Below are 27,376 nucleotides of genomic sequence, written 5' to 3'. Positions count from 1 at the left end.
CTTTCGACTTACTGAAGGGTATTTTAAGGTATTCTTTGTGATACGTAGAAGGAATTATCTTTTTTGAACATAATGCGGCTAAATCCTTTTTTTTTTCATCACTTACGAGAGTCTTGTTCTATAAACATTGTTTACCATGTTAGAAGAATTACGCCTGCCTTACTGGACAAGTAGCTACTGTTCTAGAAGTTTTGGTGTCGTAGATATTGTACAATATAATGTGGTGGTCGTTTTTCTTTATATCCCCTCTTCGTACACTACGAATCTGACATACTTCGCTTCTCCCTACATTCATTTCCAATTTTGAAAGCTTTGTGAGTACGAGTGATCACTTCATAGGGCCGTGGAGTTCCTCTACCGTTCGTAATAATTGTTGGCCATTCCGTGAGGGCCCAAACAATTTTTTTTCGCTAGTTTTATTCTGTTACGGATGCATAGAATCGACTGGCATGTAGGTGTATCCCGCAGCTATAGCTGCGGTAAATAGGTAGCAAATAGGCAAGATTTACGTCCTCCGTGGCTTTAGATCCCTTGAAAAAATAGTCAATAGTGTAGCATTGCCAGCATTTTTATTTTGCCAAGGGCAACTGTCACATAAGAACGAAGATTATCTTCACCTCAGGACTTCGGATTTCTAAAACTTTCAGATAATTAAATCTTGGCGTATTTTGCGCGATTATATTTTAAATCAAACTGATTATTGTGCTTTCAGAACAGTAAGGGATGATGCATCAGTTGTACTGATCATACATCGTACTGAAGATAAAATTAATCACAAAGAAGGGTCACAAATACTATTTAGTAAAATAAAATGAGAGGCGAAAGATATGAATTACTTTAAGTTATACTGGAAGGAAAAGTACAGGGCAAAAGATCAGTAGGAAGACGCCAGAACTCGTGGCTGAAAGACCTGAGGAGATGGTTCGACCGCTCAACCGCAGAGATCTTTCGCGCAGTAGTTTCCAAAACTACAATTGCCATTTGGATCGCCAACCTTCGAAAGGAGACGGCGCAATGAGAAGACGAAGAAAATAAAATGAAAAAATCTGGACCTGACTGAATTATATGTTGGATTGATAATTTGTTTAAACTAATATTATAACTGTGAAATAAACAAATTAACAAGCATTAATAAAGACAAAAATACTCGTTTATTTACTTTTATTTAAAAGATATAATTGTTACCTTAATCGATTCTGCAGGTTCATCCGAGAATTCTTGACTGACTTCCGTACAATTGATTATCGTGGCTTTTAAAGGTGACACTAACAAAGTTGAATAATTTTTCTGAAACCAATGTACAAATTGAAAGGTCCATAATATTGAAAAATTTTGTTCAGTAACTTGCAAAACATTTAAAGGCGCTCTTAATTATGTGCATCTTAAAACATGTTTTCTTTTAATTTATTATCTTATTTTACAATTGACAAGGTTATACCATTAATTCTCTAGGTATATTATAATGAATATTTCCCTTATGTGTAAAAATCCCGTAGGAGAAGGAGCGAAATTTTTGAAAAGAAGAAAAGAACAACGCAACAATGATAAAACAATACGAAAGCTGTCCATGAATCTCATTAAGCAGATGAATGAAGTTCAAGCGCAGCCAGCGACGCTAAAATATTCTAATTAACTAATATAACATGAAAGAGAAAAGTGGTGAGGATTATAAAGGGTTTGCTGCAAAAATTATTTGGAATGTTAAGTCAAAATTATTAATGGAGAAACATAAGAAAGAATATATCATTATATATCATATATCATATAACATTTTTATTTCACAAAGTCTAAGGAATTAAAAATATATAGGGTGTTTTAGTAAAAATGAAAGTTGATCAATATTTTAAACATATAAATAGAATAGTTACAGTATATATGATCATGTGTGAGTATCTGATTTCGCGTTTTCTTTTAATTTCAATGTTAGCTAGCATCTTAGTTGGGTTCAGGTTTATTGTATGTCCTGTGTTTGAGACATGTTGGGTAAGGGACGACGTTTTTTCTCTCCTTTCGATGACATTTCGATGTTCTTCTCTTCTAACATTGATTCTTCGGTTGGTCTGTCCGATGTACGATTTGTCACAGTCCCCACATGGAATCTCGTATACTCCTTGATTTTCTAACGATATTTTTGTTTTGGCGGATGGTAAAATGGTTAAGATTTTTCTGTCGGTATTAAATATCGTTTCTATTTTGTGTTTTCTTAGCCCTCTCACCATTTTCTCTGTTGTACCCTTTACAGATGGTAGAATGGCTGTTGCAATCGGTTTTTCCTTTTCTGGTGGATTCTTAATTTTTGTTTGAGCATTTTCAATAGTATATGTTGAAAAAGCCGCTTTTTCTTAGCGTTGTTTTCACCTTACGCATTTCTTTATTTTTATGTTCTTCATCTGTTAGTCTTTTGGATCGTGTCATAAGGGTTTTAATGACTGGTAATTGTACAGAATGATGATGTGAATCGGCATGTAGGTAACTGTCGGTATGTGTTTTCGGTATACTGTGTGTCCTATGTGTCCGTCTTCTTTCTTTATTATTAACACATCGAAAAATGGTAGTTGATCGTACGCTGCGCTGCGATCGGGTGCTTTTCGCTATTTCTACTCCATTACTAAAGCAACCTTCCAGTGCACAAATAACCTGTCAAGGAATAGTACGTTGCTGAGAATTTTGCATATGTATTTCAGATATACGCGCTACTTTTTAGGTAATTTTTTATAACATCTGTTTTTTTTTGTTATAGTTACATTATTGTTATTGTAATATTGATAACATATTATTATTTCATGCATTTTTTGTGTTGAAAACTTTCTACGTTGATATAAGAGGTCTGTATCTCTCATATACACGCGACCATTTGTGGCAATTAGTTCCATTTTGTTTATTTTATTTTAGAAATGGCGGATAAGAAGAATATTTTTAATCTCAATGATCCCACTTATATAGAAGCTGTTACAAATTTGGTGTTTGCTGAGTCGGATGACGATATACGTATAGATGATAGCGATACAGACGAAGAAGAACATGTTTCGGAACGTGATGTCGATTCTGAGTCCGAATTGAGTGATGGAAGTAATGCCAAAGACGAAGCTGACAGTTCCAACGAGGCTTATATATCTCATCTAAAGAAAAATGGAAAAGTTTTCGACTCATGGATTTGACAAAAAAATCCAAACAAAAAAAGTAAGCGACCACCTCGCAACATATTATTACTCCGTCTCCCTGGGGTCATTGGACCAGCTAAGAATCTCACAGACATCGTTGATATTTGGAAGTGCCTCATAACTGATCCCATGATTGAGAGCATCGTGAACTTCACAAATAAGTACATAAGTTCTGTAAGATCAAATTATTGTCGTCCAAGAGATGCCAGTAACGTAAAAGAATGGATCGCTTGGCCCCAATAAGGAATATTTTCGAGGAGTTTGTGTCTAATTGTCAAACATGCTACTCGCTTGGGAAAAACGTTACAATTGACGAGAAACTAGAGGCATTTCGTGGAAGATGCTCCTTTATTCAATACATCCCCAAAAAACCCAATAAATATGGAATCAAAATTTATGCCATGGTTGACACTCACATCTTTTACACTTATAACATGAAAATTTATGCAGGGACTCAACCAGATGGCCCATTCTCCATAAGTAACAAACCACGAGACGTGGTAAAAAGGTTGGCAACATCTATATTTAATACGGGGAGACCACTGACCACTGACAACTGGTTTTCTGATTTTGATTTGATAAAAGATCTTGATGAGAAAAAAATTGTCTTTGTAGGAACGATGAAAAAAAAAATAAGTCCCAAATTCCCAATGAATTTAAAGTTACAAAAAAGCGTTAGCCCAATACCAGTATTTTTGGGTTTCGGAAGGACATGACTCTTGTTTTCTACGTGCCTAAGCGCTATAAAAACGTAAAATTAGTTTCAAGCCTACATGATGACGCAGCAATCGATGCAGAAATAGGTGACCAAAAAAAAAACCCGAGATTATAACATTCTATAACAAGGCAAAGGGAGGTGTAGATACAGTAGACAAACTTTGTGCTTTTTACAATGTTACCAGGAACACCAGAAGATGGTCGATGGTAGTATTTTTTGCCATGTTAAATGTAGCCGCGATCGATAGTTATAATCTATTCCACCAATAATAACGAAAAAATACTTAGAAGAAAATACCTTCGACTACTTTCAAATGCTCTTGTGAAAGGACACGTCGAACGAAGAACACAATATTCCCTTCAAAATGAGCTCAAAGAAAAAATTTCAAAAAGAAAAGCAGAATTAGGTATCGAGACAGTAGAGGAGGCCACAGCAAGTAAAAGGAGATGTAAGCCTTGTCAAAATGATAAACGTTCAAGGATCACGCGCTTCAGCTGTGAAATTTGTCAGAAATTTATTTGTATGGAACATTTAAAGCATATTTGTCAAGACTGCAATACTGCGATACAATAATATGTGTAATGTGCAATATCTAGGAGACATCTGGGATTTATGACACCGTTGTTGTTTTTAATGAAATTCAATAAAAATTTTTAAGAAATACAGTGTATCAATCTTGCACCGAGTATATTTTGTATTACTATTACAATACTTCATTACCTACATCTTAAAATAACTAATTAGCATTTAGCGTATCTAGGAAATACGCGCGACCATTCTTGTTGGTACAAAGGCCGCTACCGCTGGAAGGTTAAAAAATGAAAACACAGAGAAGGTAACTTTTATTTGAATACAAGTCCAAACAATTATTGATAATGTGTATAGGAATTTTAATGAATTTGTAATTTTAATTATACTGATTAGCGCATATGATATATGATTTTGATTAATTGTAAAATTGTCCGACTTTAATAATTTTTTTGATTCTTTTTTAATAAATTATTTAATAGTTTAGTATCACAAAATTATTTGGTTTAATTTATTTTCGTATTTTCCATCCTTTCGTCAAAGGCAATTGCTTAAAGAATAGAAGCCACTTATTATAATTAAAGATAAAAGGAGCCCTGAGATTAAATTTTCCCTTAAAAAAAATAAATCCCTTCGAAAGTAACTTCGGATTTCACCTAAGTACCAAAAATATCCCGTTAGGTCAAGGAAAATTCTGTTTACATAGCTACTAGCTGTTTTGACCAACTATGGCTGTTGTTTGTAAATGTTCAAATACGCCACATAATCTAGGATACCGTTAAAACCACGCTAGAATTCTAATATTTTCAGTTAAGTTCAGAAATGGTATTTTGCCCAGGCAATTTTTTGTGTATTTAAAAAGGCACACATTTTCAATTCTATTTTATTTCCCGTTATCTATCAAGATGTAAAACACATTCTACGTACATTTTCCAGACCCCTATTATGGGTAAGATGTTTTTTGAATCTTTTGTTTCTTTATATTTTTATCTTTTGTTTCTTCGTATATTTGATTTCTTATTTTCTAATCTAATTAGCGTCCCACTGGGAATCCAAGTTCCTCCTAATTCGGAGACCATCTTTGTCTAAGTTTTTCTTGATTGGGAATCCAAGTTCCTCCTAATTTGGAGGCAACCTTTATCCTAATATGGGACCTCTCACATCCAGTTTATCCTAGTTTGGAAGTCATTCGCATCGTAGTATGGAGCCTCTTTCGTGTCTCAGTTTGGTCGGACGCCCCTTTTTATTCGAACGGAGGAATTATTTAAACTATTGTGGGTATTATATTCTTATATTCAAAGTAAAATCAATTGGTGTATTGCTTTCACGTTAAGAAAGTTTGTTTAATAATTTAAGAGACTGAATTGAGTTAAGTGCTAGAATTTAATATTTAAAATCTTTGGTTATACAGGGTGTTTCAAAAAAAGGTAACCCCGTCTCTAGGGTAGGTAAAAAACTGAAAAATAATTGGGGTTTGTAGGTAAAAAATTTTTGTAACGCCATCCGTTTTCAAGATACAGGGCGTTGAAGAAAAAAAATTTACGCATTTTTTACGATTTTGCCGAAACTACTGGCAACATTGTAATGAAATTTTATACGAATATGTTTTGGAAGCTGATACATCCCTTGAATTTGTTTCTATATCTGATTCTCATAGAGGGCGCTAGTTACACGGATCGTACTAAGTATTAGTCAATATAACTTTTTTAAGAGTATAATTATTAATCAAAATTTCAAGTAAACTTAAACATCATTCAATTTTACACGAAAAAGGTACTCTTGGTAAAACTCGATACTGTGTACCGTTTTCGGAATATTTTGATTTGAAAATTATGAAGTAATAATTGATGCTGGTATAAAATAGTTAGTAATTAAACAAAACTCACAAGAAGAAAATTAAATTAATGACTAAGAACGTAAAATAAAATTCAATTACAGTAAGTGTTCAAAATGCCCTCCGTTTTCGCGAATACACAAGTCTATTCTTTTTTCTAAAGATTCCATTAACCTTCTAAACGGTAGGGGATCAGCTATGATGTCATTAAATTGACGTTGAATTCTTTCTTCCAATTCTTGGCGTGAATTTACCTCTGTAGCATAGACTTTTTCCTTAATATACGAACAAACTGCGTAGTCCAAAGGGTTAAAATCCCATGACCGAGGAGGCCAATGAATCGGAGCTTCTGCACCTCTACCAATCCATCGATTCGGAAAATGATTACTCAACCAATTACGACACCTTCTATCAAAGTGTGGTGGAGCTCTATCGTGCATAAAAAATAAAGATCTTCGCTCGTTTAGCGTTAAATCTTCTAATATCTCGAATAAGGAATTGTTTAAAAAATAAAGATACATATCACCATTTAAATTTCCAGGTAGAATATGATAACCTATTAATTTGTTACCTAAAGTTGCTGCCCAAACATTAACTTTAAATGAGTGTTGGTAATGTGATACCATTTTGACTCGTGGATTCTCATCACACCAGTAGTGTGCATTATGGGAGTTAAACATACCTTGTCGCGTAAAGGTGGCCTCGTCCGTAAAAAGAATGCATTTTAAAAAATTTGGATTGTGGGCTGTCCTTTGTTGCAATTTTTCACAAAAATCCACTCTAACCGGTAGATCATCTGGCAAGAGCTCTTGGACTTGTCTGTAATGATAAGGATGTAATTGCTGTTCTTTCAGTATCCGCCAAGTACTTGAAGAAGAAGTATTTGTTTGTCTTGCTATATTCCTTACGCTAACTGTTGGATCTTGATCAAGTAAATTTAAAATATTATTTTCTTTATTAATTGTTCTTGTTGTTCTTGGTCTACCTTATTTTATTTGGTCTCACATTCCCAGTTTCTTTACAACGTCGTTCAACGGCTCTAAATGTTTTTTTACTTGGTAAGTTTCTTCTAGGAAACTTTTCTGCATAACGTGTCACAGCTGCACTAGAACATCCTAAACATTCGCCTAAGGTTAATAACATGTCAGTGTATTCAACATTTGAGTACATTTTGATTTGATTTTACAAATAACAAGGTTTCAAAACTCTAATTATTGTTGATTTAGAGGTATACCTATTAGAACTTTATCATTACTACCAGCATCAATTATTACTTCATAATTTTCAAATCAAAATATTCCGAAAACGGTACACAGTATCGAGTTTTACCAAGAGTACCATTTTCGTGTAAAATTAAATGATGTTTAAGTTTACTTGAAATTTTGATTAATAATTATACTCTTAAAAAAGTTATATTGACTAATACTTAGTACGATCCGTGTAACTAGCGCCCTCTATGAGAATCAGATATAAAAACAAATTCATGGGATGTATCAGCTTCCAAAACATATTCGTATAAAATGTCATTACAATGTTGCCAGTAGTTTCGGCAAAATCGTAAAAAATGCGTAATTTTTTTTCTTCAACGCCCTGTATCTTGAAAACGGATGGCGTTACAAAAATTTTTTTACTAAGCAAACCCCAATTATTTTTCAGTTTTTTACCTACCCTAGAGACGGGGTTACCTTTTTTTGAAACACCCTGTATATTATTATAGTGCATATTTTATTATTCACTATTAAATATTTAATGGTAAATATTAATCTTATGCAGTCTCCATTTTAAACATGTTTAAATCAAAATATACTCGGTTCACTATTCCCAGTCCGAACTGTCTAGTGAATTCAGTAATTTTTTTTTGCGAAGTTAGTTACTTTTTGACAGACTAGAACTGGCTGGAAATTACTATACAACCAAGCACACGTACTCATAGCCAATATTAATAGTAAACTAACTAAATAGTAAATAAAATAGAACTTTGCGAATTACCGACAATAAATATTTAGTTATCTGCACCATATAATAAATATTTATGTTAAATTATAACAACTAAAATATATTTTTTAAATATATACTACCCAAAATTTGATGTGTTTAGTATACACTTCCACTATTTAGAATAATTCTTCTTTTTTTAAACAAAGTAGTATGCAATAGTAGGATACTTTAGCTATTAATACTGAGAAGTATTAATTGTTGTGTTGTAGGTTTCCGACAACGAATCTGTCAAAATATGCCCGAGCTAAGCCAATGGAGTTTAGATACTAAAATAACTAAATAGTGAATTATTTTATTCTTTTAATGTACTTAAGGTTCTCATTTAATTGCATGTTTTTTTATTTTCAACACAGCTAAATCCATTACAAGGAGGACTTACGTTAGTTAAGACCGTTCTTATGTTTCTATGAGCTATGATAATTTCATGTGGTGGAAGGCAACCGCAAATACGTACTTCTGACTTAATGCTCTTCATCAGTACGGTGCAGCCAAGTTAACAGAGGTATGATTTACTTGGGAAAGGACACTACATGAGCAATGCTACTATTAAAATTATTTTCCTGTAAGGAGCAAACTATATAATCCTATCCATTTAGAGTTAAAACAGAATCATGAATGTGTTGCTTGTGTGAGTCCATTTCAAAAGGTAAAAGAAATAATAAGTTAGACTTACTCACAATCAATTTAATTTAACTAATCGGACGACCGGTTTCGCTTTCTATAATATGCAAAGCATCTTCAGGTCACGATACAAAGTTAAAATGATGCCGGTACTCTATTAATTGATGGTTGAAAGAACATGGTTCAAACTATCTTGTATTGTTGATTGGAGAACTCAGGTCAACTATTGTAATTGTTTAACAGTAAACGGGGAAGTTCTTGAGGAGACAGATTTTATCCAATGAAGTAGAGATAGGTGAAATGTATTGTTTGTTTGATGAAAGTAATGTTCTATACCATTAAGTTCTTTAAAGTTATTTATATTTATTCTGGAGATATATTTATGAAATGTGTGTTATTTATTGAGATTTTATGTTTTGTTTTGGAAGGTGACAGTTGTAAGACAATGAATAAGAATGGATGTATAAATTGTGTGGGTGTGCAATTATATAAGCTTGTAGTTATCAAATTTCTTTGATAAAGTTGTTGCAATATCTGGCAAATTTTTGTAAAGTCCAAAAAATTTTTATGTTAAAATTAAATTAAGACACTTTTACACACACAGAAACACACAGAAAACACTTAAAAAACGGGGGACGAAACAGACATTTAATTTAAAAGGGGAGGATTTTAAAAAGAACTACATTTCTTACTAGGAGACAATGAGTTTTTTTATGCTATATATCAGATTTTAGAGGTAAACTTACCTCTAAGTTTACCTACCTATCCTCTAAGTCTACCCCAAGTTTACCATTGACCTCGATAAATAACACACATTTCATAAATATATCTCCAGAATAAATATAAATAACTTTAAAGAACTTAATGGTATAGAACATTACTTTCATCAAACAAACAATACATTTCACCTATCTCTACTTCATTGGATAAAATCTGTCTCCTCAAGAACTTCCCCGTTTACTGTTAAACAATTACAATAGTTGACCTGAGTTCTCCAATCAACAATACAAGATAGTTTGAACCATGTTCTTTCAACCATCAATTAATAGAGTACCGGCATCATTTTAACTTTGTATCGTGACCTGAAGATGCTTTGCATATTATAGAAAGCGAAACCGGTCGTCCGATTAGTTAAATTAAATTGATTGTGAGTAAGTCTAACTTATTATTTCTTTTACCTTTTAAAACAGAATATTTACGTACCTGTTTGGATTTATCAAATAAAAATTCTCTCATTAAACAAACTATAGTCCTTCTTCCTAGTGAAAGATTCCACCTGGACCACGCAAAATTGAAGCATCCACTTAGTGCTGCAATATTGCAGTATAAATTTTTCTCCATTGGCCAATGTTTTTCACAACTTCCTAAAATTTATATTAGAAGCTAAATGTAGATGAATATAACTAAATTAAATGTAGTTTTTAAAACAAGAAACAGATAAGTTTAGAGTAACTTTTGTGCGTGCAAATATATTTTGTTAGACTTAATGAAGACCAAAAAGTATTCAATAGTGTTAAATATATAGAGTAAGATCCCAGAGCGATCAGACATAACTTGTTTTCACACAGATGAAACCTTAGAGTCTGAGTAGCGTCTCGTGTGCTTTGAATACCTGCGTATTTATGAAACTTGCTGAGTGACACCTGGGCAGGCACCAGGTGAGAAAGGTAAATAAAAATAAGAGCTATTTAACTTAAATTTACATAACTGATTTTTATACATATTTTGTAGAATATTATTTTGAAAATACTGTAATAACTGTCAGACACTTGTCATGGACCAGAACTTTTGTCAGACGCTTTAAAACTCCACTAAAGTTAAATGAACTTTACTTACTTTTACATGTCTGATTTTTAAATATGTTATTGATGGAACTATAATAAAGTTATATTTAATCAGTCAGACAAATTAGAATGACCAAATATCCCTCAAACACAAAAAATAGTTAACCAGAAGTATGAGCGCGAGAGTGCTGTGCTTGCATTTCAGAGTGAGTGAGACATTGCGATAATTATGTAACGATATATGCATAATTTAAAAAATGATGATTCGAATGTATGGTTAAACGCAGGCACCGGAAATAACCAGAGATACATTAATTTGACAAAGGTTTACGAGTACTTGGGACCGTCTTTATGTAGAAGTTTGCCAGGGTTTCACGCTCTAACTGGATGTGACTTTAATCCCGCCTTTTTTAAAAAGGGTAAACAAAGACCATTCAATATATTATTGAAGAAACATGAATATCAGCGAGCTTTGATGCAGTTTGGAGAATCAGAGTTGTTTACCGATGAAGCCACCCAAAAAAAAATTTTCAAAATAATCCAAAAATTTATCTGCGAAATTTATAGTTTTCCTGATACGTGCAACATTAATGCTGCCCGGCTTCAATTGTTTTTAAATAATTACAGCGTATCTAATATTAACGAAGAATTCGATCGCAAAAATTTTAAAAATTTTGATGCTAGCAGTTTACCACCATGCTAAAGTGAGTTATTCCAACAATTCCGCCGTGCTAATTACATTTTTAGCATATGGAATAATGCAAATGCAAAACAACGAACCATTTTAACTCCTGAACACAATGAGTAGAGATTAGAAGAAAACCAATATCACTTTCATTGGTTTGATGGTGACCAATTACCAGCAAACGTTAGTGAATTCCTTCAAACTTCAGGTATTATACTTTGATTTCAGGTTTAGAATTTATTATGTTTGTGATTTTCTGCTTTTTAATTCTTTGAACTATTTTTTGCAGAACAACCAGCCAGCAACAACATAACTGATAATGATGAAGATGATGACTCGGATGAGCAGCATCATGATTGGTTGAATGATGAAAATTGTAATAATTGCGACAATGAATATGATGATTAAAATATAGAAAAATGTTTATTTCAATCAATCCCAGTTGAAGATTTTTTACAAAAATTATTATTTTTTAATTATCCTAACTAGTATATTTTTTACAATAAAGTAAATATAATTTCTTATGAAACCAAAGTGCTCCGAATTAATTAATTATCCCAAATATCAATACATTAATTTACTTTAATATTTATCTTAATGCTAGAGTTCATCATATTAAAATAGAGATGCAAAAATATTTAATCGGATCGAAAACAGTAAGTATTCTTAATGAATTTGAATTGTTTACTCTGAGGCTCATGCGCACAGGACTCTCGCGCTCATAGCTCTAGTTAACTAATTTTTGTGTTTGAGGGATGTTTGGTCATTCTAATTTGTCTGACTGATTAAATATAACTTTATTATAGTACCATTAATAACATATTTAAAAATAAGACATGTAAAAGTAAGTAAAGTTCATTTAATTTTAGTGCAGCTTTAAAGCGTCTGACAAAAATTCTGGTCCATGACAAGTGTCTGACAGTTATTACAGTATTTTCAAAATAATATTCTACAAAATATGTATAAAAATCAGTTATGTAAATTTAAGTTAAATAGCTCTTATTTTTAGTTACCTTTCCAGGTGTCACTCAGCAAGTTTCATAAATGCGCAGGTATTCAAAGCACGCGAGACGCTATTGAGACTCTAAGGTTTCATCTGTGTGAAAATAAGTTATGTCTGATCGCTCTGGGATCTTGGACTAATATTTTTTCCATAGCTAATGTTAAAGTGTTGCTATAACAACTGTTTTGAGTAGATAAAGTATCACTTTAACCGCAAGAGTAGATAAAGTGACACTTTAACAGCAAGAGTAGATAAAATGTTTTAACTTTTTTTTTATTCAATAAAATTTACAAATTCAAACACATTAAGGATTAAAAACAACTGAAATTTTACAATTATTAACATTATAAGAAATATCTATTTTTGGAGCATCACAACTTGTAGTCGTTTGCTTAAACACTTGATTCGAGGTACTGGATTGATTTTGTGGCCCGCCAAGTATACACTTGGATACAGCAATCTTACTGCTTATTGACTCATCAATGTAAGATTCTGCAACAGATGTCGATTTCCATCCACCTAAACGTTTAACTTTTACTAGATCAGCTCCAGAATTTGCGAACATAGTACCTGAACAACGACGGAAACAATGCCCCGTGTACATTTCTGAATTTGCAAGTTTCAAAAAATCTGCAATCTTCTTGGCGATATTATATATAGTGTTAATCCCCACCGGTTGAGTAGTGCACTTTTGCTGTCGGTAATTTACAAAAAACTTACTGTGAGGTACGTTTTTGGGGCGCAAGGCAATATACTTTCTCACAATTTCCAAGAAACTCAGTCCACTTTTCTTGTCAGTAATACAAAACGACCTTTCCTGCTTGGATTTAGTATCAGATAATGAAACGATTATCACCGATTTTCTGTCGTCCACGTTAAACACTTTTAACTTATACAATTCATCGGACCTAGTCGCTCCATGCACACCAAAAATAGCAATAATCTTCATCAACAAATAGACGTCATCAGGAGCTTCTGTCAGAAATTTATTAATGTCATCTGACTCCAGGATTTTGGACTTTTTAGCTTTCTATCCTCCACTCAGGTTTTTTAGTAAGGTGGTTAACTTGCTAAATTTAGAAATGTCACAATTTTCATTCATCAACAACGTACGCTTCAGCATCGAATAATACGACCATAATGACGATGGCATCGCTTTCTTCGACTTTTCAGAAAAATACGCCAGAAGTATTTTTTCACTCACGCTATTGATATTCTTAATGCTTTTCCACTTTTTAAAAGACTGGTATTCTTTCTCATACATCATCCTAGATTTTTGTGGCAACAATAAACTTTTTGCTTCCAACGCTGCATTTTCTACATCTGATGGCAGGTTTTCCTTTTCTTGTGTCAATTCTTTTCCGTCCATTTCGTATTTATTTACTTTGTACACAAAACGCAACAATATTCTCCGCAAAAACCAAAACGTAACATTTGTTTGACATTTCTGGACAGAGTAATTCATATTCCTAGCAACGGAGCAACACAATTGCGATTTTTGTGCTAAAAATTACAATTTTCTTTGAAATTCTATTTTTCACCTGAATTTGAAGTCTTGCTATAGAAAAAAATGTTGTATTGCACACGACGATAAAATCGCATTATCTTCTCGAGCATAATTAGCGTCTCGACTGACGTCTCGACGCTAAAAAACGCTCTCGAAGATAAAGTACAATTTTATCGTCTTGTACAATAAATAACTATTTTTACAAAATTACTTTCGACTAGTTTTTTTTGAAAGGTCTTTTATAAATATCAAAAGGTTTTTTACAAAAGGTTACGATACTACTTTCCTTTAAAAAAAGTTAAAAAAAATCAGATGAAATAAATATAATAAATAAAATAAAGAACAGAAAGACAATATCACGACAACTACACCTGATTATAGGAGCAAAGGTATTACTAGCAAAACTAAACACCAAATCTTTAAGACAATAGGAGAAAGCTGCTCACTGGACAAATAAAGGAATGAAAAATTGAATAAATACAATGGAAGTTATGCTTGGCAGAAGCAGCTGCAGATTAACACTAATAGATATAGTGCGAAATGTATGCATTACAGAACTAATGAATGTGAAGAAGACACTAAGTGACAAAATAGAAAAACGAAAACTCCTCTGGTATGAAGATGAACATATGTGAAGGAAGGCCGAGAAAAGAACCGCTCAGAACTTGAAAGTAGAAATCAAATATGCATAAAAACGGAAAACTGTATATAAATAATCAGACCTATACAATTGAAAACCTAATCAAAAGTGAACAGGGAAGCAACGACAGACTCTCAAATAGTCCTCCACTAACATCAACACCACCACCAAACCAGAAACAATTATTCGTACAGAACTTTACATCTTTACATCTTAACACCACAAAATATCAATAAGCCGAAATATAAACCAGAAAATAAGAGTGAACCAAATACAACAACACCATCCTACTCGTAATACCTTCCAGGCGGTATCTGTTTAAAACAAGATTTTTGGGTGTCAAGCATATATTAGCAGTATTTTGCATATATCGCTTCAAAATAACACTAGAAATAATAATTTTACTATGCGTGAGTTGTAAAATGTGTTCTTGACTTTTATTAAACAAAATATGAAAACAATTCAAAAAATTTGATATTTTTCCTCGCTTTTTCGCACTTATCTCAAGAAACTATAAAAGAAGCCGAGGACGACCACCTTCCACTTATAGATGGACCGATGATATAAAACGTGTAGCGGGAATATGGCTACAAGCGGCCCAGTGTAGAGAACACTGGAAAGGACTGAGAGAGGCCTATGTCCGGCAGTGGACGCGATTCGCTGATTGATGATGATGATCTCAAGAACTACTAGTTTTAGAATAATTTTGTGTAGAACATGAAAGTTTTGTAATTAAATTCCAAATAAGATAATGCTTGTTTCAAATTAAATGCTTGCTTATTAAAAAAATACTAAGAAACACAATAAAAAACAGTTAAAAAAAGGTTTTTTGTTGTGTTTATTTTCTAGACTAAAATCAAACCTAGGACCTTTATATTCCGAGAATATGTTTAATCGCCTCACCAAATTTCATTAAAATCTATTTATTGGTTTTGACCACCTACAACTGGTTGAAGTCATGGCCTACAATAAGACAAAATTATAGTGACGATAATATTTTCAATGCCGACGAGCTGGGACTTTTTTTAAACTTACTTCACATAAGACCCTTAAATTCAAAAATGAACATTGTATAGGTGGCAAGATATCAAAAGAAAGGGTAACTGTACTCGCGTGTGCCCGTTCCGAAAAAAGGAAGTTACTCGTCATTGGGAAATCTCAAAAACCACGATGTTTCAGAGGTGTGAATCGGCTTCCTGTCACATATAAATTTAATAAAAAATCGTGGATGACAGCAGAGATTTTTAGTTGAGAACTTTTGAAGTGGGACAGAGAGTTGGGACATCGAAAAATTCTTTTAATTGTTGACAATTGTACAGCCCATCCAAAAGTTAACGGTTTAAAAAACATTCAACTTCTTTTTATACCCCCAAATTGCACATCTGTGCTGCAACCGATGGATCAGGGCATCATAAGGTCCCTTAAAGTTCACTACAGAAAACTTTTAGTTATGCGGATCCTGAATAATGTGGAAAACCGTAGTGAATCCCCTGTTACTTTATTAGATGCCATAAATTTCATCCAGAAAGCATGGACAGTCGTAGATAAAAAAAAAACATCAAAAAATGATTCGGTCATGCGGGGTGGACAGAGACTGAGGTAGAAAACAAAGAAGATGAATATCCTGTAGCAGAATGGTTGAGATTACAACAGCAAGCTCAAGAACTAACCCAACTGAACAATGATAAGGAGTTTGCTAAATTCATTGGCATTGATGATGGCGTCATTGTTTGTGATCTTCCGACTGATAGTGAAATTATCGCGGAAGTAATCAATCCCCCGGCGGAGCGCGTTATCGTCAGTGACGAAAGTGATATATATATATATATATATATATATATATATATATATATATATATATATATATATACATGTATACTTATATTAGTAACTAAATAAATACATTGTTTCTGTTACCCATGCGGCAATGGAAGTATTTGTTTTAAACAATAAACTAATATGTAAATTATAATCTAAAATAGTATGTTTTTAATTTGTTAAATTCATATTGTTTAATTGTGTGTTTACCTACCTTCCACATAACAGAATGCATCATGTTCAGGAAAAATATCCACACCCGTTTCCTTGAGTATCTAAAAAAGAGTATTAAAGTATCTTATATGACGTGTTAATCCAGGAAATTATTGAAATAAATCCAAATTATAACATACAACACAATAAAATAATACAAAGAATATTTGCCTAGTTAAAACCACCATTAACAGATCCTGATCCCCACATATGAAACATGGATCTAATCAAAACTTTCGAATTTACAAGTTCTTACAGCAGATGAAATTTTCATTACACCCATCATTTGTACATGATTGTTGAAGGAGAAGGGACCCTTGCGGATCCCTATTATCACTCATAAGCCATAGACTCTATAAACGTTTTATCTATTTATTTATTTATTAACTGGGTTAACTGCTACTTTATACCACCTTAGTTCCGTTCTCACCAATGGCAGTTTGGCAGCTTTATCCTCCCGATGTGACATGTAACCAAGTCGAGTTTCTCGCTATAGTTCTGATTCAAGACGAATCTGATTCTCCGTCCTAGCAGTGCCATCAGAACTGCTTAATAGTTTGAGAAGATATTGAGAAAAGCTCTACGTGGTTGTCACCACTTCTTGAAACCTCTTAACCGTCAATATCATATCCTATCCCAGCACGTCCGTCTTCCTTATGGGAATCATTAATGTAGCATACAATACTTTCAGGAAGTTAACCTCTCTTACTCCGCTCCTCTTTGTGGGTAAATGGCAGAATATACTTCTATTCAAGAAGCCCTCCTCTAGAACTAATAAGGTTGTTACTACCCATATTGTTAGATTGGTAATTTACAATTAATTGTAATAATATACAATTATGTATTTATTATGAATTGTAAATTATTACAATGTAATAATTTACAATTAATAATAAATTTCTTTGCGAAAAAAGTATTACATTATCATCATTCTTTTTGCCTTTATCTCTATGAGACGTCCGCTTCCCTAATTACATTTCTCCATAAGTGTCTATCTTGTGTCATACCAATATCAATCCCCTTTACCGACATATACTGCTTACGCGTCTCCATTAGGTCTTCTTTGGTCTTCTCTGGAACCCGTAGATCAGCAATTCTTCTCAACCTTTTTCCTCAAGACCTTGTCACCACGTTTCTAGTTTTTGAAGTCAATTGCTTTAACTTATTAACACTACATTAATAGCATTCATTAAGCACAAGGGGACGTGACCCTCTAGTTTCGCTGTTATCTGATCCAACACTAATGAGAATAAATAAGGAGTAAGCATTGAGCCTTGGTGCAATCCTACTTTTACATGAAATTGATCAGCCTCTCCCACACCTATTCTAACAACAGTTGCTACTTCATTATACATCTCTCACAATCTTTACATATTCACCGGAGACCCCTTTCTTTTTGAGTGCCCACCACAGAATCTCTCGCGGAACTCAACTTTATTTTTCCTTTCTAATGTATTGTATTTTGGTATATCTACGCAATTTTACACTACGATATCCTTATTGATTGATCTTTTTAATCTTTTCAAACATAGCATCTTAAGTATTTTCTTTCGGTTGTTTTCCTTTGATCTTTACAAAACGTTAGAAAACGGAGAAAAATGAAATATTTTGATATTTTTATAAAAAACGACAGTGCGTTACTGAGATTACTTAAGAAAGAAAAATAAATTTGCTGTAAAAACCATGATACACAGAAGATAAGGAGCATTGACACATTTTTTAATATACACGACGATACATGGTAAACATGGTTAATTAGATAGAGTAAAATTGTATTATTTGAAACTATAAATGATTTTAAACATTATGTTTATATGGGATTAAACCACAATTCGTTCTCCTCAAATCGTTCTTAAAAATTATTATTTTAACGAATTCTGCTAAAATATATAACCAAATTGTTTGTTATTAGGTTATGTCCTTTCAAAATTGGAATACTTGGCCTCGATCTTGTAGGCAACAGCATGTATAGCGCTGAAAAAATCTGAGTGTCGTGTTTTTACCCTAGTAATATCAAATTCTGTTTGGTATATTTTTTTTTGTGTTAAATATTTGTGTAATCTATATCCTAATTGTGGTTGTGTAACGTAAGTTGTGCAACATATATTTGTGTTTGTGTATTGTTTATTGCCGTGATTGTATGTATTGTGTATAAGATTGTAGGTGATGTTTTTCCGACCTCCCATTATTGCGCTGGTATATTCTTGTTGTTGACTTCTTCTTTTTGTGTTAGAAACACATTTTCCTTTTCTGGATGTGGTTATCATAAAAGAATATGCAACCAAAGTGTACAAAAAACCATTTCACACGGACAGATATTTAAATTATGACTCCAACCATAACGTAAACATCAAAAAAGAAATTATCAAATCCTTATATGACAGAACCTAAAGCATCTCCTCTAATGAAAATGCATTTCAGGAAGAAGAAAAAACACCAAAACATCACAAGCAATCCAGAAACACTCGCAAGAAGGGACTCAAATATGACAACAACATCATAGGTAAAGGGCTTATCAGAAAAACCGAAAAGAATAGGAAACATTCAAAACAACCAACATACTGAAATCTATCCTGTTTAAAAGCAAACCCAACAATACACAAGAAAGATAAAAAAACTGCATCTATACACTGTGAATGCAACAATTTCTACGTGGGGAAAACTGCAAGACTACTAGGTGCCAGGACAAACCAGCATGAAACGTACATCAAGAACACAGAGCACAATAGAAATATGCCTCAATAATCATGACAGAAACTTTCATGAAAAAGAAAAAAGTCAAAGAAGCAGCCCTCGTCCCACTTAAAGAAGAACAATGTGTAGCAAACCAATCAGCAGAATGTACCAGACTTTGGTTGCCAATACTAAAAGAAAAAGTCAACAATAGTAATATACCAACAATAGCGGAGTAATAGGAGGTCGGGAAAACATCACCAACAATCTTATACACAATATATATGCAACACCTAATACACAAATACAAATCTATGTTGCACAACTTCGTTACGCAACCACAATTATGATACAGGCTACACAAACATATAACACAAAAAACACACAAAACAAGCAAATAAACAAAAAATGACATAAATCATCAGCATCAATGGCGCTACAACTCTTCGTGAGTCTTTGCCGCGTTTAATATTGCCTTCCATGTTTTTCGGTCCTGTGCCAGTAATTCCCATTGTCGCACTCCCATTTTCTCTAGATCTTCTTTGACTGCATCTTTCCACCTTTTTCTAGGCCTTTCCCAGAACACATTGTTTATAAGGCGATTGTCGTTACTGTGTATCACATGCCTGCCCATCTGAGTCTATTGGCCTGTAAAAGGGACAAAAAAAAAGGACATAACCTAACAACAAACAACTTGGTTATACACTTTCGCAGAATTCTTTAAAATAATCTTTTTTGACCACGATTTCCGGGGTGAAAGTCGAAACGTCAAGCGTTAGTAGTTAAAAATGTAACTTTTATTACAAATAATACTTGTGGCTTAATCCCATATAAACATAATATTTAAATTCACAAGAAAGTAGTTTCAGAACTTTCTGTCCATGATTTATTCGATATTGACTTACTAACATTGGTATTTTTTAGCTGCTTCTTCTTTTAATACTGGCAACTAGATAGTTCTATATTCCACCGAGGAATTTGCTACAAAGTTTGTTTCATTTACCAAAATAAGATCGGCTTTTTTGAGTTTGATCTTTTTATCATCAGTTTTCTTCCGTACTATAGATCAAACGTAACATCTGTGTTCATTTTCGTACGTATGATTACATGTGTGAGACCTGTCGAATTCTCTATTTTTGATACAAGATTGATGTTAACTTGTTCTTACATTTACTGATCTTAAAGTTCCAATAAATAAAAATAAAAGTTTTCCAATTCACAAGGTATATTATAAATACAATCCTTTGGTCTTTTCTATTCGCTCTTATGTTTGGTCTTAGATAAAATGGGTCTCAATTTGTCTGTTTTTTAAAATGCTGTTAAAAAGTTAAATTTACTTCCTTTCCTTTCAAGTTTCTCTGATAATCCTTCTACGTAAGGTATTTTCCCCGAGAACCGTATCTTGTAAATATTTTCACATTCAATTTTGTCCTATCCTATTTTCTCTATTCTCTAAAATTCCTTATTTATATTATATATAATTCCTTATTTAAAATTCCTAATTTTTATGAATTTGGAACCATTTTGGCTCTAACTTATAATGGTATTTTGATCCTATTTGTAAACAAAAAAGTAAGTAAAGTCAGTAAGTTTTAGGAAAAATAGTTTAAATAATAAGTTTAAATAATTTAATGGATATGTTTTACTTACTTTCTTAATTGCGTACAATTTCATATATTTTCCGATATAAGGTTTTAAAGCATTATTTGGACTATTTTGTACCCAAACAAGACAAATTTTTCCATCTTGAACGTTAAATTCAAGAATCAGTATTGCTGAAGTTATTGTAATGTTGACAGAACCACTGCAAAATACGAATAAAAACTATATACATATTTATTAAATTCATGAATGTCATCTTAACATTTTGTGTTTTATAAAAGGTATATAAATTAAAAACCCAATCGGGCTATGTCATGAAGACAAAACGTTTTCGGAAACCATGTTCCATCATCAGTGTAGAGGTGTACATGGTTTGAGCCACTAAATATCTGGATAAAAACCCGTTAAAAGTTATCGGTTACAATTTAGTTTACATTATTTAGTCTTATATATTAGGATGTTAAAGTTACCAGTAAATTAGATAACATGGCAACGTACGACTCCACATGAAGTTGCTGGTCCTGAGACAAAATGTCTACGAGGACTTGATGATAGCAACTGAAGTTTTAAATAGCAAATTTTTTGATAGAAAATTTTAAAATATCGCTCGAAAATGTTCTCGGCTAAGATCTATTATTCGACCAACTTGCTAATTTCAAAAATTCACTGTATTTACACGACTTGATGTATCGCAGTGAAACTCTCGATTTATGTCAACAAAAGATTGAGGTTACATTTGTGTCAGAAAGTTTTATTGGTATGCCCTCTGAGCGACTATTTGCAAAACTAAAAATACAAACCTCCTAATGTTGTCACATCTTTCTTGGGGATATAAAATACAACTACCAATAGATCAATTAAATAACAGTATAGGGAAGACTTTGTCAGCACTGTGTTTCTTATTAGTTTCTGTTAACAAACCGGAAATTCTTGACGATTCTCAACCGCCTCAAAAGTTTTTGAAGCACCAAAAGGTACCATAGAACGATATGTGAAATCAGACAAACCTCCAGAAGAACTCGTCGGGATATCAATTGGTCACCGACCTATTCTTCCTTTGGAATTAGAAAATGAGTTGGTTGAGTATGCCATAACTATGGAGCAACGTTATTTCGGACTAAGAGCGCGTGATATAAAACGACTGACCTTTCAACTTGCAATACGAAACTCAATACCACATTCATTTAGCAGAATCAAAAAATCAGCCGGAAATGGTTACGACTCTTTCTAAAAAGGCATCTGCTCTAGTAAAATCGTTTACTGCTGAAAATGTATCCAAGTTCTTTGATCTGTATAAACCAGAATATTTTAAGCTGACTAACCCTGCACAACGTATATTCAATGTGGACGAAACAGGCCTTAAAATTATTCAGCACAAACATAGCAAAGTAATTTCAAAGAGAGAAGAAGCAGGTTTCGTCTCTTACTTCAGCGGAAAGGGGCAAACTGATTACTGTTATTACGTGTATGAATGCTGCAGGAGTTTTCGTACCATCATTATTAATTTTCACTAGATGGCTTCAACACTTCATAAAATTCACTAAACCTTCAGCTGCAAACCCTGTTCTTCTCGTCCTTGATGGTCACTATTCTCATACGAGAAATGTTGCTCCAATAGATTTGGTCAAGCAGAATCATGTGACGATTATTTGCCTCCCACCACATTCTACACATAAGATGCAACCATTGGATGTTGCTTTTATGGCACCTCTGAAAACTTACTACGCACAATAAATAGAAAACTGGCTTAGAGAAAATCAGTTGAGTGTTGTGTCGTCGCCTTAATGCCGTTGCCAGTTCTTTTTGTAAAGCGTATAACAGAGCTGCGACGATGGATATATCTTGCAATGGTTTCCGAAAAATATTGGACTGGTCCCTATTTGTTGTCGTATTTTTAGAGACTTTGCATTTTGAATTCAAGAGCACTTGGCAACACAAAACGAAATAGACGAATAAATAATAAAACCAAACCATGAACAACCAAATCATCCAATGCGAGAACATAGAACTACTAGTCCACCAATACCTCATAAACAAGTTGTTTCTCGGAAAGACATCTGTCCAATCCTTACACACAAGAGAGATACCACTAAAAAACCGCATGCCAGATCAGGAAAGGCTTCAGTTATTACGTTAGTACTCTACACCCTACAAAGAAGAATTAGAGAAAGTTTGCAGAACAAAAAAAACCAAAAAACTGGTACCCCAGAAAAACTTGGATTGTGTATTAGCTCAAGAAAAAAACAATTCAACAAAAAGGGTTGGATAAAAAAAAGCAACACCCGAAGAAGAAATATCAGTACATGAAGACGTAGGTCAACCTTCTACATCAACATCAAGAAGGAAACGGAAAGTTTCCGAAAGAAGACAGCAGTGAGACCTTCCATTAGCTGATTCATGGTCCGACGAAAGTGGAGAAAACGACGCGGAATGTCTATTTTGCACCGGCAAATTTTCCGACGATAGATATGGCGAACAATGGGCAAAGTGTTACCAGTGTGGTAGATGGGCACATGAAGACTGTGGAGAAAAAAGTCCAGCACATTTATTTGCCTTTTCTGCGAAGGAAAGAGCTTTTTGAATAGTGTCTCAAATTGGGGTACCTGTCTCAAATTTGGATATCCGGCTATCCCAAAATAGGCCTCCTTTTATTTTTAACATTAAATGTCGCAAAAGAATTAAATGGATTTTTTTTGCAAAACCTTATATTTTTTTGTATTCTAGAAACATTAAATTTGTTTTGGAAATAAATGTTTTAAACACTTTTGAATGTTCTGTTTTATATTTGTTTTTCAAAAAAAGTGTCCCAAATTTGGTGCCTTTCCTCTACTCCAATATACAAATAAAAAATACTTACTTAGCTTCTGGCTTAACTTCCCAAGCTTGGTATGGCAAATTAGCATACCTTACGGTAGCTAGACCAAAAATTCCAAAAACTTGGCTTCTAAATGATAGTGTTCCTTTTTCCTCGTTATGTTTTAAATCATGAATATTTCTGGTAGACCACCAATTTTCCTTATCATCCCAAACGCAAACAAAGGGTAGCTCCAAAAATATTACATGCTTGGGCCACCTAAAAGTGAAATATTAGGTAATCCCAAGTTGTTGATTTCCAAGTTCTTAAAAGAATAAGAAAGTTACACCTAAAATCATCTGACCTAAAGATATAAATAGCAAATAATTATAGTGCGTGAGATACAAGATACAGTGTGATGTTGGTCACACTCTCAATTTCAGTATCCTCAACAATCAATTGGATGTTTGCATCTGCTGATTTAGTCATAATTATGCATTTAGTTTTTTCAAATTCATCCTGAGGACAGCATTCATTAAGTCGTTGCATTACGTTCTGTAAATCATTGTTGTTATCCGTCATTATTACTGTATCTTCTGCAAAACACAAGTGATTTAAAACTTCTCTATTGATAGATATACGTTTTATTGAATCTGAGAGCGATTCTTTAAATATCGCTTCACTATAGAGATTGAAGAGTAGTGGTGACAGCACGCAACTCTGGCGGATTCCTCTCTTTTTCTATCAAGTACTTTCTTTTTCTCTTCGCCGATGTAGAACACCACTCCACGTTCTGTCAGACCCCGGCTTTAAAGTGTTCGACGGCATGTTTAATTTATTCATTTGTTTTTAAGGAATATTTCGTTGTAGGTATTTCTTTACAAGATCTTTAAATTGGTTTCAATTTGTATTTCTGTTATTTATTCTTCACGATTTGTTCTGGTGTATAATTTATTTTAGATTATAATTGGTAAATGGTCGGAAGATAGCTCATAGTATATCTAGGCATGCTCAAAGTTCCCGTTTATCCAATTGGTTATACTAAGATTCAAGTTTTTCCCAGAAACAAAAATAATTCAACAGACTAATATTGAGAGCGGCATATCAATGGATTTTTTTAGCGCATGTCCATAGTATAAATTTTTCATAAAAAATAATTAATACTTACACGCTTATTATAATATAATATAAAATAATATAATATAATTGACATAATAATAATAAAAAAAATACGTGATAAAATTAATATCGCATTATTAATAGATAAATGATATAAAAAATTATTCCAAACTAAAGAAGCACCCACTGAAGGCATTATGAGATGGATAGAGACTAAAATAAAACTCTCTATAGTAAAATTCCACTATTTGGAAGAGTGATTTCATCGTTTAAACGCCGAATATCCTTAAATTTAAATGTACTCAGCGGTCCCCGAAAACTACCCGTTTAATTTGCGTTTTCTCATCAGAAATCATAGAATGTATAATTAGTACATTTATTTGTGCTTCTCTATAGCAGACGTAACCACAAGATGCCGTACAGTGTAGCCGATTCTTGTTCATAAGTAGCAGTTATGGTCATACAAACCTGAATTATTCGACGCAGCGATTATTACCGACATAAAAATTCCAAAAAAATTAGTTTTTTCAATAGTAAAAATTGAGCACAAAATTGTATTGAAATAAATTTTATTTACATGTTCAGTTTTGTTACATATTTAAGTTTATAAAATAAAAATTGATATGTTACATTTCATTCCCATTCCGTTTCAAAAACGTGGAAACTTGGGAATTTGCAAAGCATCGTAGCGGTAATACCACCGCACCTGCCGAGGCAAGAAACGTTCACTTACATAGGCGGTGCTGGCGGGAGTGCTTCTGTTGCCTTTTGTGATTATATTTTTTGCGTTTGAAGTTTGTGGTGATAATCTTAGTGTTATTGGAGTTTGTCGTTTTATAGTAAGTTTTTAATTATATTCTGTGATTATTAAAATATAATGGACGAATAACCGAGTTGTTTCAAGAGAAGACTGCAAAATGTTAACGACAGAAAAGAAGGTAGTACCCTAGAATAACAGAGACACAACTTGTGTTGGGTTGTTCTCTGGTAGTACTACGATATGAAGGAATTGAATTGCATGATGCAGAAAAATGACATCAAATATTAGCCAAGCAGTCGATATTTGTAGCAGTTTAACAAAAGTATCCATTAGCTGTATTTATCATGTGCCTAAAATACATCGGAAAATAAAAAGCAAGTAAAACGTAAAACTAGAGGTAGAAAAAACATTGTTTTGGATGACGAGACAAGACATTTTATTTTCGGAGTAAAATTCCAACACTGAAAAAATTTCTCAAGGGCTCGAAAACAATTACTTTTCACCCACGGTATCTCGTAAAGTATTAATCAGAACTATGCGCGAAATGAACTTTCGATATGTAAAACTCAACAGAAAAAGTGTGCTATTAGAAAAAAAAAAAAGAAATTATTGACAAGATTTAAATGTCAAAGGTAAACGAGAAGCATTTATAGAAGGCTGCTTTACAGGATTAAAAGCTCCATCAGGAAAGGGACGACGTTTAATTATTATCCATGTAGGCAGTGATACAGGGTTCCTTGATGATGGTTTGCTTCAATATGAGTAAACAAAAACAGGAGATTATCATGAAGAAATGACTTCCGAAGTATTTGAGCGCTGGTTTAAGAGAATTTTAACAAAATTAGAACCTGGTCAGGTCACGTCAATAGACGTTTTAGCGTAACTTCCGCGACAGCCGGGTAGCATCAATAAGCTTTCTGCAAATTTATTTGTTTTTTTATAGCTTTTTGTAGCAATAAAACACTGAAAACTTTGTTTTCGAAACTTCCACAAAATTTATTATAAAATCTTATCACTAGAGCTGTTTCGGCAGGGTACCTTTCTCAAGTGATCTATTTTTGGTATGCATTTACACAGTATAGTCTTTAACCAAATATGTTGAGGAGGGGAGAACTGTTTGTCTCAAGTTTGTTAAAGACTATAAAGTGGTTTCGTTAAAGACTATAAACTGTAAATGCATACCAAAATATATCACTTGAGAAAGGCACTCTGCCGAAACAGCTGTATTGATAAGATTTTATAATAAATTTTGTGGAAGTTTCGAAAACAAAGTTTTCAGTGTTTTATTGTTACATAAAATGAATTTCCATCAAGTAACGGTCGAATCCATCAATTATAGCTTTTTTGCTTATGGAATTCTGTATTTTTATGTATATAAAAACCAAATATATTCAAATGTTTAATTTACTGACGTTTCGATCTCTATAAAGAGACCGTTTTCAAATATATAAATGATAGATATATTTATTTTTTATAGCTTTTTGCTTGTGGAATTCTGTATTTTTAGGGAGAATTTTTGAAAATAATCCACAATATTTACATGGTTAATTTACTGACGTTTCAATCTCTATTCCAGAGGCCGTTTTTAAAGTTAGAAAAAAAAGGAAATAAATAATATAAGATTATATAAATATATAGTAATAAACAAATAAAATAAATGTAACTATCGTGTATATCTTTGAAAAAGGTCTTTGGATATAGAGATCGAAACGTCAGTAAAAACCTGTAAATAAATTTATATTGTGGCCTATTTCGAACAAATAATATTTAAAAAATATAATATAATTAACGATGAAATAAAAGTGAGTGTACACCACTGGATGTTCATACGTCTTTTCCCACTTCTCTGCCTCCAAACGATGAAATCACTCTTCCAAATAGTGGAATTATGGTATAGTACAGTAAATCTGAAATCTAA

At 32.9% G+C, this 27,376-nt stretch overlaps 1 protein-coding gene across 2 annotated transcripts in view; it reads right to left on the bottom strand.

Moving 5' to 3' along the window:
* Nucleotides 1-27,376, bottom strand: part of LOC140445086 (dynein axonemal intermediate chain 7-like) — an 84,049-nt gene that overhangs the window by 4,192 nt on the left and 52,481 nt on the right. For both annotated transcript variants that reach the window (XM_072536899.1, XM_072536900.1), the window contains exons 20-24: nt 23,643-23,858; nt 20,834-20,987; nt 16,512-16,572; nt 10,064-10,224; nt 1,186-1,287 (exon numbers count right to left, since the gene is read on the bottom strand). In XM_072536899.1, the coding sequence (XP_072393000.1) occupies nt 1,186-1,287; nt 10,064-10,224; nt 16,512-16,572; nt 20,834-20,987; nt 23,643-23,858 (694 nt within the window). The remainder of the gene's footprint in view (nt 1-1,185; nt 1,288-10,063; nt 10,225-16,511; nt 16,573-20,833; nt 20,988-23,642; nt 23,859-27,376) is intronic.

This window comes from Diabrotica undecimpunctata, chromosome 7, assembly GCF_040954645.1.
Source record: "Diabrotica undecimpunctata isolate CICGRU chromosome 7, icDiaUnde3, whole genome shotgun sequence".
NCBI classification, from domain to species: Eukaryota; Metazoa; Arthropoda; class Insecta; order Coleoptera; family Chrysomelidae; genus Diabrotica; species Diabrotica undecimpunctata.
Note: the sequence above shows the minus strand (reverse complement) of the source record. Positions and strands in the feature narration are given on the sequence as shown.